Genomic DNA, 12,699 nt, shown 5'->3' with positions numbered 1-12,699 from the left:
TTAACATGACTTTAATCATATCTTTAACCATAAATAAAACATAAACAGAATGGGAAAAAAAGTGGCAGAGTGCAGATTTTAAGCATAAAGACAGGCTTTCGGCTGGCCCTGTTTTATACCACAGTAACATTATCATAACTCTAATACGGGACTGAATTGAGCTTATGACTCAAACACGTCATCACGAGTTTGTGAACTGCCTATGCAGCAATGTTCTCAGGCAATGTTGGTTCTTTATAAAATACAGATACATGATTAAATTTAGACCTAAATTCAATGTGTATTCAATTCAAATACTAAAAGAAAAAAGTATGACCAAAAAAATAAGATAAAAGAAGCATGTGAACAATAAAAACTACATTTTACTGAAATATGCGTTAGAGGTGAAAAAGTGTATATTTCAGTTGGGGATGTTTCTGTTACTCACCTGATCCTTAGGAAACTGACCATAACTGCTTAATGAAGATGGGGTCTGCTGAAAAAAAAAAGTTTCCTGTTTTAATATTAATACAATCAATAATAGCAACAGTAATTTGTTCTTATTTTGTTCTCTGCCACAAGACTCATTATCTATGGGCCAATTTCTGCTCTTTAGTCAGTACCTCATTTTGCTGTGAGTCTAAACTGTGTGTTCGATTCATTGGGGAGTTTTGAGTTGGTCTAGAGCCTTGATCTCCAGTGGGTGCTGTATATAAGTCCTAATATTCAGGAAAAAAACCAACATTCGAAAAATATGCAGTTTATATATTTTAAATATATGTTTGTTTTTAGTAAAATTCATATTTGTCAAGTGATACTTTGGATTTATGAATTTAACAGACACTCTCATCCAGAGCAACTGCTGCATTAAAATAACACATTTTATCAGTTCTTGTATTCTTGAATCAGGATATTTTTACAATTATCTCGATTTTTTTTGTCTATCCATTTACTTTTTGTTGTGCAGTAGCATACAAACAGCACTAGAAAAGATTGTTTCAAACTTTGAATTGAATTTACAAAAAAGACAAGACAAGTAAACAGTCAATAGTCAGTAATAAAACTATTTACTTTAGATAAGTAAATAGTCAGTAATAAAAAAATAGAATAATAAAATAGACAGTGCTTTAGTTTTTTCAGGTGGGTCTAATAGTAATATTTAGGTACAGAAATACTACAGAAATGGAATCAAATGTAACATAACACTGGACAGTCTTGTAAAAATTAAATACAGAATAATCCTTACAACTGAAGTTAAAAAGGCAAGAACAGTGAGTGATTTTATCTTTCTTTTGTTGTTTGATTAACATTAATGACAGACAGTCGCTGGTATATTAGGCTGCTGTCACTTTAACTGCTAATGGGATCCAATATACTGAGGCCCTGTCCCAAATGGCACACTTCATGTGCACTTGCAGTCCACAAGCCTGGGCTCAGAACAAGTTCCAGAACAAGCAGTGTACATTCAGGGTCGGTTGAATGTGGGAGCAGATTTACTGTCCAGACAGAATTACAGATGGGGGGGGGGGGGGGGGGACTCCACCCAGAAGTAGTCAACAGACCTGGACCAGATTTTACAGAGCGGTGGAACCTTCATGTTTGGCCCCTGATGGGTACCAATTGAGGGACACTGGGGCTTTTGCCTGCAGTTATTGAGAACATCCTAAGTGCTAGGGTGTCCTCCACTCTGAGAGTTTATGCAATTAATGGAGTGTCTTTGAAAGATGTATGTATGACACATAATGCAGACCCAGTCAACTGCCAGGTTGCTTCAGTTCTGGATTTTCTGCAAGAGAAATTGTCATCAGGCATTTGCCCCTCCACTCTCAGGGATTATGTGGCCGCTCTATCGGCTTGCCACGCCCTGGTGGATGGGGTGCCGCTCGGGAAGGCATCCTCTGCTCGCTCGCTTCATTGTGCCAGGCAGTTGAAGCCTCCAGTAGGAACCAAGATCCCTTCATGGAGCTTAGTTATAGTCCTTGAGGGTCTGGTTGAGACCCCTTTTGAACTGTTAGAGTCAGCGTCTGGCAAACTTCTGACTCTAAAGATGGTTTTTCTTATGGCTATAACTTCTCTGAAGAGAATTGGTTATATGCAGGCTCTGTCAATATCGCCATCCCGCTTATACTTTGCCACAGGCTTGGTGAAAGTGATTTTGCATCCTCATCCTGACTACCTTTCTAAGGTTCCTTTTTATTCTGTACATCTTGTCACTCTTGAAACCTTCTGCCCTCCGCCGTTCACAGCGCCGGATCAGGAGAGACTTCATAGACTGTGTCCAGTCCGTGCTCTTCAGGCCTACGTCCACCGCAATAGCCAGTGGCATAAGTCAGAGCAATTGTTTGTTTGCCATGGGGACCGTAACAGAGGTTCTGCCGCCACCAAACAAACCATGTCACATTGGGTCACAGATGCTTTTGCTCTTGCCTATGAGGCTCGCGGTCAAGCTTTGCCTATAGGATTAAGGGCTCACTCCACCAGGGGAGTCACCTCTTCTAATGCGTTAGCAAGGGGTGCTCCCTTACAAAGTGTTTGTAATGCGGCAGTTTGGTCCTCTCCGCACATATTCATAAGATTTTATAGCTTGGATGCTCATGCCACTCCGGGCTCTCATGTCCTTGAGTCAACATCACAAGCTAATGTTTGAGGATTCTTGCATCCTTGTGCACACCCACACAACCGTAAGGGTGTCCAGATACCATCAAGCAGTGTGGGTATTCTCGTTACTATTTGCATAAGCTTATGCAGCATTGAGTGTAGCTTTTGAAAGGGAACACTTGGGGTTACTTGACTGTAACCCTGTTCCCTGATAAAGCGGAACGAGACGCTGCATCGCTAGACCGTGCTGATGATGCTCCAGGCCTGGTCTTCAAACAAAAGAGATCTGATGGCTACAGCTGGAGCTCATCTATTTATAGCCTCGTGCAGCAGGTGCGCCTATGATGTCACCGGCCCAGGGCTATGAATACTAATAAATTTAATTTCATTGACGTGTTTTCCCACTATTTTCAGCAGCTGGTCGTGATACGTCACTTTCTATTTGCATAAACTAATGCAGCATCTCATTACGCTTTATCAGGGAACAGGGTTACAGTCAAGTAACCCCAAGTGTTTCTGTTACTCACCTGACCTAATGTGACCAAGATGGCGGCGCGAGTAGATCGCGAGGCTCAGCGTCTCTCCAGATTCTGCAATTTTGCGGTATTTTTCTTGTTCATCTCGGGTCTGTTCGTACAGAACAGTTGTGCTTTTACATCGTACACCCGTTGTGAGCTTTTGGATATTGGTTTGCGAATTTCCGACAGTTTTGTGGACAATCTTCAACTCCTTCCTGAGATCGCTAGGACGCCCGAGGCGATGCGCTCTGCCCGGCCGGGTGGAAGTGCTAGAAGGCGGCGCTGTGATCGTAAACAAAGGCGGGGTAAGCGTGGAGGTCTAAGAGCTAAGCTAAGGCTAACTCCTTACCGGCTCTCTTTACCCAGCATTTTCCTTGCCAATGTACGATCGCTAGTGAACAAAATGGAGGAGATTCGACTCAGCATTACACACAGTAAGAAACTTTTGAACTGTAACGTCCTAATCTTCACTGAAACCTGGTTAAACAGCGGAATACCGGACACCGCTATTGAGCTAGCGGGACACCACACACTCCGGGCGGATAGAACACTAGATGGCTCCGGGAAGAGCAGAGGGGGTGGATTGTGCATTTATATTAACAAAGCTTGGTGCACAAACTCTGCTATTGTTGGGAGTCATTGTTCAGCTAACCTGGAGTTTCTCATGGTTAAATGTAGACCGTTTTATCTACCGCGGGAGTTCACCTCCAATATTATCACTGCGGCCTATATTCCTCCGGATGCTGATGCCAAGCTTGCTATGAAAGAACTTCACACAGCCATCAGTAAACAACAGACTGATCACCCGGAAGCTGCGTTTATTGTTGCAGGTGACTTTAATCATTCAAACTTAAAGTCAGTGCTACCCAAGTTTCACCAGCATGTTTCCTGCCACACCAGAGGAAACAAAACCTTAGATCATGTCTACACAAACATTGCTGGAGCTTACGTTGCAACACCCCTCCCCCACCTGGGACAGTCAGACCACCTTTCTTTGTTCCTCAGCCCCAAATATTCACCCCTCATCAACCGTGTGAAGCCATCAGTGAAGACCATCAAGGTGTGGCCTGCGGGGGCAGACTCCACACTCCAGGAAAGGTTTCTAAACACAGACTGGAGTATGTTTGCTTCTCAAGCCACCAGTGGTGCTCACACGGACATTGACTCATTCACTTCCTCTGTATTGGATCATATCAATACCACCATCGACAGTGTTACAACCCAGAAACAGATCACCACATACCCTAATCAGAAGCCTTGGATGAACAGGGAAGTTCGACTCCTGCTGAAGTCACGCAATACTGCCTTCAGATCAGGTGATGCACAAGCCTACAGTACATCCAGAGCTAACCTGAAGAGGGGCATCAAAAAGGCCAAGCACTGCTACAAGCTAAAGATAGAGGGTCACTTTTCCAACTCTGACCCTCGACGCATGTGGCAGGGCATCCAGGCCATCAGTGACTACAAACCCACCCACTCCACCCCCGCAGCCACTGATGTCAACTTCCTGAACGAGCTAAATTACTTTTATGCTCGTTTTGAAAGAGACAACAGAGAAACTGCCACCAAGCTCAAACCCTCAGCTGACCACCCACCAATCACACTCTCCTCCACAGATGTCTGCAAGGCACTGAGCCGGATCAGCGCGCACAAGGCTACTGGACCAGACAACATCCCTGGACGTGTGCTCAGGGCATGTGCGGAGCAGCTCGCTGGGGTTTTTACAGACATTTTCAACCTGTCTCTTGCCCAAGCAGCTGTACCGACATGCTTTAAACGCACTTCCATTGTGCCAGTGCCGAAAAGCTCTAGCCCGAGGTGTCCTAATGACTACCGCCCTGTAGCACTCACACCCATCGTTATGAAGTGCTTTGAGCGGCTGGTCCTGGAACACCTAAAAGACTCACTACCATCCACATTGGACTCACACCAGTTTGCCTACCGCAGCAATAGGAGCACAGAGGATGCAGTTTCCATGGCACTGCACTCTGTGCTCACTCACCTGGACAATAAGAACACTTACGCACGTATGCTGTTTGTTGACTTCAGCTCAGCATTCAACACTGTCATCCCATCCAAGTTAATTGCCAAACTTGGAGACCTGGGCATCAACACTTCAATGTGTAACTGGATTTTGGACTTCCTAACTGACAGACCCCAGAATGTTCGATCAGGATCCACCTGCTCCACGTCCATCACACTCAACACTGGTGTACCACAGGGCTGTGTGCTAAGTCCGTTTCTCTACTCCCTCTTCACCTCCGACTGCAAGCCTGTGTATGGATCTAATTCCATCGTCAAGTTTGCGGACGACACTACGGTGATTGGGCTCATCAGCAACAACGATGAGACTGCCTACAGGGAAGAGATCCAGCACCTGGCCACATGGTGCGCTGATAATAACCTGCTCCTCAACACCACCAAAACGAAGGAGCTCATCGTGGACTTCAGGAAGGAGTCAAGAGGCACACACGACACCATCCACATCAATGGAATGGCTGTTGAACGTGTCTCCAGTTTCAAGTTCCTGGGGATCCACATCTCGGCGGACATGTCGTGGACGACCAACACCTCCAGCCTGGTCAAGAAGGCTCACCAGCGCCTCTTCTTCCTGAGGACACTGAGGAAGGATCAGCTCTCCTCGGCTATCCTGGTGAACTTCTATCGCTGCGCAATAGAAAGCATCCTGACCAACTGTGTCGCAGTATGGTATGGGAGCTGCTCTGTTGCGGAGCGCAAGGCTCTGCAGCGGGTGGTGAAAACTGCCCAGCGCATCACAGGGACTCCACTGCCTGCCATCGAGCACATCCAGAGGAAACGCTGCCTGCATCGAGCTCGCAGCATCCTCAAGGACTCCTCTCACCCAGCACACAGACTGTTTTCTCTCCTGCCCTCCGGCAGGCGTTTCAGGATCCACCGGACCAGGACCAGCAGACTTAAGAACAGTTTTTTCCCCAGAGCTGTCTCTTTATTGAACTCAAACCCCCGTTGATCCACTTCCCTCATAAACTGCTAACTCTCCTACCTCACATCTTCCTTCACTTTGTTATTTGCACTACCGACTGTTTATCACAGTAACAACTGTTTACATATGCATCTTGCACTGCCATATCTTAACTGGATTATGCTCATTTGCACTGCCGACTGTATTTATAGTACCAATGTTTACATTTGCATTTTGCACCGTATTTCTAACTGTAATATGCAACCACTTTCCACTGCACTTTACACTTTTTTTTTGTCCGGATAGCTCTGTCCATAATTTATTGCACTACCCTAATCCACTGCTATTCCTCATATTAGCCTAACATATTATTGTATACCTCTATCTGTAAAATTCTGTTTATAGTAATAGCCATCTGTATATTGTATTCATAGTACATATTCACCTGTAAATTCTGTTTATAGTAATAGCCATCTGTATATTGTATTCATAGTACATATTCACCTGTAAATTCTGTTTATAGTAATAACCATCTGTATATTTATTCACTGTACATATTCACCTGTAAATTCAGTTCTGTTTATAGTAATAACGTCTCTCTATTTATACATATTTATATATACTCAGTACATATCCATGTCCTGCACTTATGCAAACGTTGTATATCCTGCACTTGCTGCTATTGCACTTCTGGTTAGACCTAAACTGCATTTCGTTGCCTTGTACTTGTACTTGTGTAATGACAATAAAGTTGAATCTAATCTAATCTAATCTAATCTAATCCTTAGAAAACTGACCATAACTGCTTAATGAAGAATGGGTCTGCTGAAAAAAAAAGAAAAAAAGAATGTTCCCTGTTTTAATATCAATACAATCAATAATAGCAATAGTAGTTTGTTCTTATTTTGTTCTCTGCCACAAGAATCTGTTCTTTTCGCTTTCCCTCATTTTGCTGTGAGTCTAAACAGTGTGTGTGTTCGATTCATTGGGAAGTTTTCAGTTGGTCTAGGGCCATGATCTCCAACGGGTGCTGTATATAAGTCCTAATGTTCAGGAAAAAACACCATTAAAAGATATGCAGTTTATATATTTTAAATCTTATTTTCAGTAAAATGCATATTTCTCAAGTGATACTTTGGAATCAAACAGTTGTATAGATTATTTTGTTTGTTTTAAAGTTTATATATATATATATATATATATATATATATATATATACACAGGTGCTGGTCATTTAATTAGAATATCATCAAAAATTTTGATTTATTAAACTAATTCCATTCAAAAAGTGAAACTTGTATATTATATTCATTCATTACACACAGACTGACATATTTCAAATGTTTATTTCTTTTAATTTTGATGATTATAACTGACAACTAAGGAAAATCCCAAATATCGCATCTTCCTCTTCACAATACTACACTACTCTTCTCCATCTACACTACCTCATTGGGACCCATCATTAAGGCACATGGCTTCTCATACCACTGCTATGCTGATGACACTCAGCTCTACCTTTCATTTCACCCAGACGACCCCACAGTAGCTGCACGAATCTCCAGCTGTCTGGCTGACATCTCTGCATGGATGAGAAAACATCACCTGCAGCTTAACCTGGCAAAGACTGAGTTTCTCATCTTCCCCGCCAGTCCCACCATACAACATGACTTCACCATCCAGTTAGGTACATCCTTGATTTCCCCATCAAAGTCAGTCAGAAATCTTGGAGTAACATTTGATGACCAGCTGTCCTTCAGAGAACACATTTCTAAGACAGCTCGCTCATTTCGGTTTGCGCTCTACAACATCAGGAAGATTAGACCGTTCCTAACAGAGCACGCAACACAGCTTCTTGTCCAGGCCCTGGTTATTTCTAGACTTGACTACTGCAATGCGCTTCTGGTTGGACTCCCCTCTTGTGCAATCCAATCACTTCGAATGATCCAGAATGCAGCAGCACGTCTTGTCTTCAACGAACCCAAAAGGACCCACGTCACACCTCTCTTCATTCAAGATTCAAGATTCAAGAGTTTTATTTGTCACATACACAGTTATATACACAATATACAACTGGCAGTGAAATGTAAACAGGTCCGCTCCATGGACAGTGCAAATAACAGTTACAAGAAATTAAAATAGAAATAGAATAAAATTAGAATAAAAAGTATTAACATAAGTAGAATTATAAATAAATCAAGTAAAAGATAAAAATAGGAAATATGATAAAAATAAAAATATAAAAATTAAAATATAACAATATAAAAAATAAGTGGATATGATAAGTGAGATAAACTGTAGACTTAAAAATAAGTGGTTAACATAAAATATATATATATGTATATATAAAGAAGTATAATGTGCAAGGTTTATTACAGGTTGTTACGCAGTAACAATAGGAAAGTAAAGTGCAGTGCAATGGCAGTGTGTGGATGTTAATGTTAAAAAACTGTATGTTTATGCGTGTGCGGGGTGAAGTGAAGTCACGTGACTGAGTTCAGGAGTCTGATGGCCTTGGGGAAGAAACTCCTCCTGAGTCTTTCAGTCTTTGCCATCAGGCTACGGAAGCGCTTACCAGATGGCAGCAGGGTGAATTGAGAGTTTGCAGGGTGATTAATGTCTCTGATGATTTTAGTAGCTCTACCTCTGCAGCGTTTGGTGTAGATGTCCTGCAGAGACGGGAGAGCTGAGCCTGAGATGCGCTCGGATAAGCGCACCACTCTTTGCAGGGCTTTGCAATTGTGACTGGTGCTGTTCCCGTACCACGCTGTGATGCACTGAGTCAGGACACTTTCTATCGCCCCTCGATAGAAAGTTTTCAGGATGGCTGGTGAAACCCTGAATTTCCTCAGCTGGCGCAGGTGGTACAGTCTTTGCCAGGCTTTTTTCACCTGTGTCTGGATGTGTGTAGTCCAGGTCAGATCCTCGGAGATGTTCATCTCCCTGCACTGGCTACCACTCGCTGCTCGCATCAAGTTTAAGGCGCTGACGCTTGCATACAGAGCCACCACGCGCTCAGCTCCTGCTTACTTTGACTCCATTCTACAAAACCACACCCCCACCAGAAGCCTTCGCTCAGCAAAGGAACGACGGCTTGTGGTCCCATCACAGAGGGGAAAAAAATCCCTTTCCAGAACATTTTCATTCAACGTTCCCAGCTGGTGGAACAATCTTCCCAACACCATCCGAAACGCAGAATCATTGACATCATTCAAAAGTCAACTTAAAACTCAGCTCTTCCGTGATCACCTAATCTCATAAAAAAATAAAAATAAAAATAAAAACTCTTCCTCTTTCTTCTTCCCTCCCTACTCTAGCCTGTGCTACTCTGAGCAATGTACACGGTCTCAGGATTTCAGGCTCTTATTGCGCTTCTCGATTCTTCATGACCTATCGCTTCATGTATCCCCAAGTTGTAAGTCGCTTTGGATAAAAGCGTCTGCTAAATGCATAAATGTAAATGTAATACCCCATAGATTTTCAATGGGGTTAAGGTCAGACGAGTTTGCTGGCCAATTAAGAACAGGGATAACATGGTCCTTAAACCAGGTACTGGTTGCTTTGGCAACCTTTGTTGGAAAATGAAATCTGTATCTCCATAAAGTTGGTCAGCAGCAGGAAGCATGAAGTACTCTAAAACTTCCTGGTATACAGCTGCGTTGTCCTTGGACCTCAGAAAACACAGTGGACCAACACCAGCAGATGACATGGCACCCCAAACCATCACTGACTGGAAACTTTACACTGGACATCAAGCAACATTGATTGTGTGCCTCTCCTCTCTTCCTCCAGACTCTGGGACCCTGATTTCCAAAGGAAATGCTAAATTTACTTTCATCAGAGAACATAACTTTGGACCACTCAGCAGCAGTCCAGTCCTTTTTGTCTTTAGCCCAGGCGAGACGCTTCTGACGCTGTCTGTTGTTCAAGAGTGGTTTGACACAAGGAATGCGACAGCTGAAACCCATGTCTTGCATACATCTGTGCGTAGTGGTTCTTGAAGCACTGACTTCAGCTGCAGTCCACTCTTTGTGAATCTCCCCCACATTTTTGAATGGGTTTTGTTTCACAATCCTCTCCAGGGTACGGTTATCCCTATTGGTTGTACACTTTTTTCTACCACATCTTTTCCTTCCCTTCGATTCCCTATTAATTTTCTTGGACACAGAGCTCTGTGAACAGGAGGCCTTTTTGCAATGACCTTTTGTGTCTTGCCCTCCTTGTGCAAGGTGTCAATGGTCATCTTTTGGACAACTGTCAAGTAAGCAGTCTTCCCCATGATCGTGTAGCCTACAGAACTAGACTGAGAGACCATTTAAAGGCCTTTGCATGTGTTTGGCACCAGGTGTCTACAATATTGAACCTTTTCACAATATTCAAATTTTCTGAGATACTGAATTTGGGATTTTCATTAGTTGTCAGTTATAATCATCAAAATTAAAAGAAATAAACATTTGAAATATATCAGTCTGTGTGTAATGAATGCATATAATATACACATTTCACTTGAATGGAATTAGTGAAAAAACAACTTTTTGATGATATTTTAATTATATGAGCAGCACCTGTATATATAGGGATGCACCGAATCCAGTTCGGAATATATTAACCGTTAACTGATAAGATAATATTGAATTGGCATTAAATAAAAATACGATTGACGAGTGTCTGTGACCCATTAAAAAGACACTTTTTTCACTGGTTTATTTTACCGTGAAAACATCATGTGGTGAACATCATAGGATGGCATTCCAGAGACCAGTTTATGGCAAGGCCCCTCTCTTACTACCCGTGTGGAGGAAGAGGTGCCACACTGTGATTGGCCCCTTGGTGAATGAACATAAACAAATGTTCAGCAACATCAGATAAGATGCCAAGACATCTGCCAGACACCTCTTACTGGGCAGGAAGGGGGACCTTCTGCACCCACCACCACCACCACCAAGGAGAGGACTCTCATTGGTCTAAAAGTTGACTTTAACCACCAAACTCATTCCTAAGGTTTAGGCAAGAGCTGCCATAAAAATTCCTTCAGGACCTCCTGGATGCAGCAGCAAAAGAGAGGCCACAGAGATCTATCTAAATCCATTCATACAAATGTTTGGAGGCCTTAAATGTATATAAACTGCAACTCCTCCACTTCATCTTCACACAAAGCACTGTTTATGTTAATGGTCATTGACTGTAAACGTAACAGTCCACGGGACAGATACATTAACAGATAAACAAATGTGTGGATGACGACTTAACCGTTTCTTATCATGTTTGGTCTCTATCTGTTCCATATGCCTTTTATATTTTAAAAGAGGTTTGGTAAAGAAATAATGCATGGGTAAAACATTAAAGACATTGTCTTGACATGCCACTTTATGCTATGCAAATGAGTTCCACACTAGGGTGGGCAACATCGGGGCTACTTCGGACATCAGTAGCCAATCACACTCCAGGAACGGAAAGGCGCCGGATTTCAATCTCCTCCTCATCAGAAAGGGATAAATATGCCCCCCGGGTAGACACACCCTTGTTCTGCGTTTCTAACCCGACGGGGAAGGAGACACTAACAAACACATCACGTCCTGAGTTTCTGACCTGACGAAGAAAGAGACTACAAAACGGTTGAGGTTAAGCTTTTGCGAGCAAAACCTTTTATATTGCTTTCGGCTGCACTCTAGCTGCAAGAAGGGCTCTCTCACTGAGAGATCTTATCTGACCCTTTCGATGACTCCAGCAGCACAGCCCAGTCCACCAAGGACCTCTGCATCGGCAGACATTGCTGTCCCACACGGCTCGTCAGTGACGCAGCCAGCCTGCAACGGACCCTGTGAAGATTCGACTGACCCAGCTGCCTGGTCCATTTCCTAAGGACTCTCTCTGCGCAACCAAAGTTCTGCATCCTTCAGCCCAGCGTGGCAAAGACTACTGGATTGCAGCTCTGCGCCTTCCCACTGCATGCTACCCGCATAACCAGTGGAAGACGTCTCTACTGCCGGACCGATCACCCGACTGTGTGGAACGTAAATATAAACTTACCAAACCTCTTTCTAGAGACCTTGGCATTAGTTTATACATGCAGCATGTGTTTTTCTAACCTGCTTAGATAACAGTTACCCGAGGTCAGCTTGTTACAAATAATAGGTTTCTAAATAAGCATTTATTTAATCACCATTTGCTGGAACCATTAGGTGGTTTCCATAAGAATCATTCCCATACAATTCTCTTCCATTGCTACATTCTGTTCAACAACATTGCATTTATCCATTCTGTGTTCACATCATTTATCGGTTTTATTGTTTTATTCATTACTTTTATTTTTGGTTATTAGTTTACTCTCTTTAGAAGTGCATATTCATTACTAGCATTATTAATCATTGAAGTATTTACTCTTGCATATCAATTGTTAATAAATTTAATTCATTACACTGTGTCTTCATTGTGTTGATGATCAAAGACTCTACTAGTTGTCCAGACTCACAAATCCTTCAGATAAATCAGCTGACCAACTCCCTCTAATTTACATTAATTCTGAATTATTGAACAGCTCCTTTGAGAGTGTTCTTATATTGTTAAGATAGTATTCTTAGCTGGTGCCCTGTATCAAAAAGGGGGAGGGGTCATCTGATACACTCATAACCACACCTTAAGTGACACGTGATCTAAAAA

At 42.7% G+C, this 12,699-nt stretch overlaps 1 protein-coding gene across 1 annotated transcript in view; it reads right to left on the bottom strand.

Moving 5' to 3' along the window:
- The window catches only part of LOC307143245 (uncharacterized protein), a 78,799-nt gene that overhangs the window by 29,815 nt on the left and 36,285 nt on the right, over nucleotides 1-12,699 (bottom strand). Inside the window, exons 9-10 of the mRNA XM_079844622.1 lie at nucleotides 603-698; nucleotides 428-475 (exon numbers count right to left, since the gene is read on the bottom strand). Of these exons, the coding sequence (XP_079700748.1) occupies nucleotides 428-475; nucleotides 603-698 (144 nt within the window). The remainder of the gene's footprint in view (nucleotides 1-427; nucleotides 476-602; nucleotides 699-12,699) is intronic.

The sequence above is a fragment of the Gobio gobio genome (genome assembly GCF_949357685.1).
Source record: "Gobio gobio genome assembly, chromosome: 19".
NCBI classification, from domain to species: domain Eukaryota; kingdom Metazoa; phylum Chordata; class Actinopteri; order Cypriniformes; family Gobionidae; genus Gobio; species Gobio gobio.
This window is presented reverse-complemented; position numbering and strand designations above follow the sequence as displayed.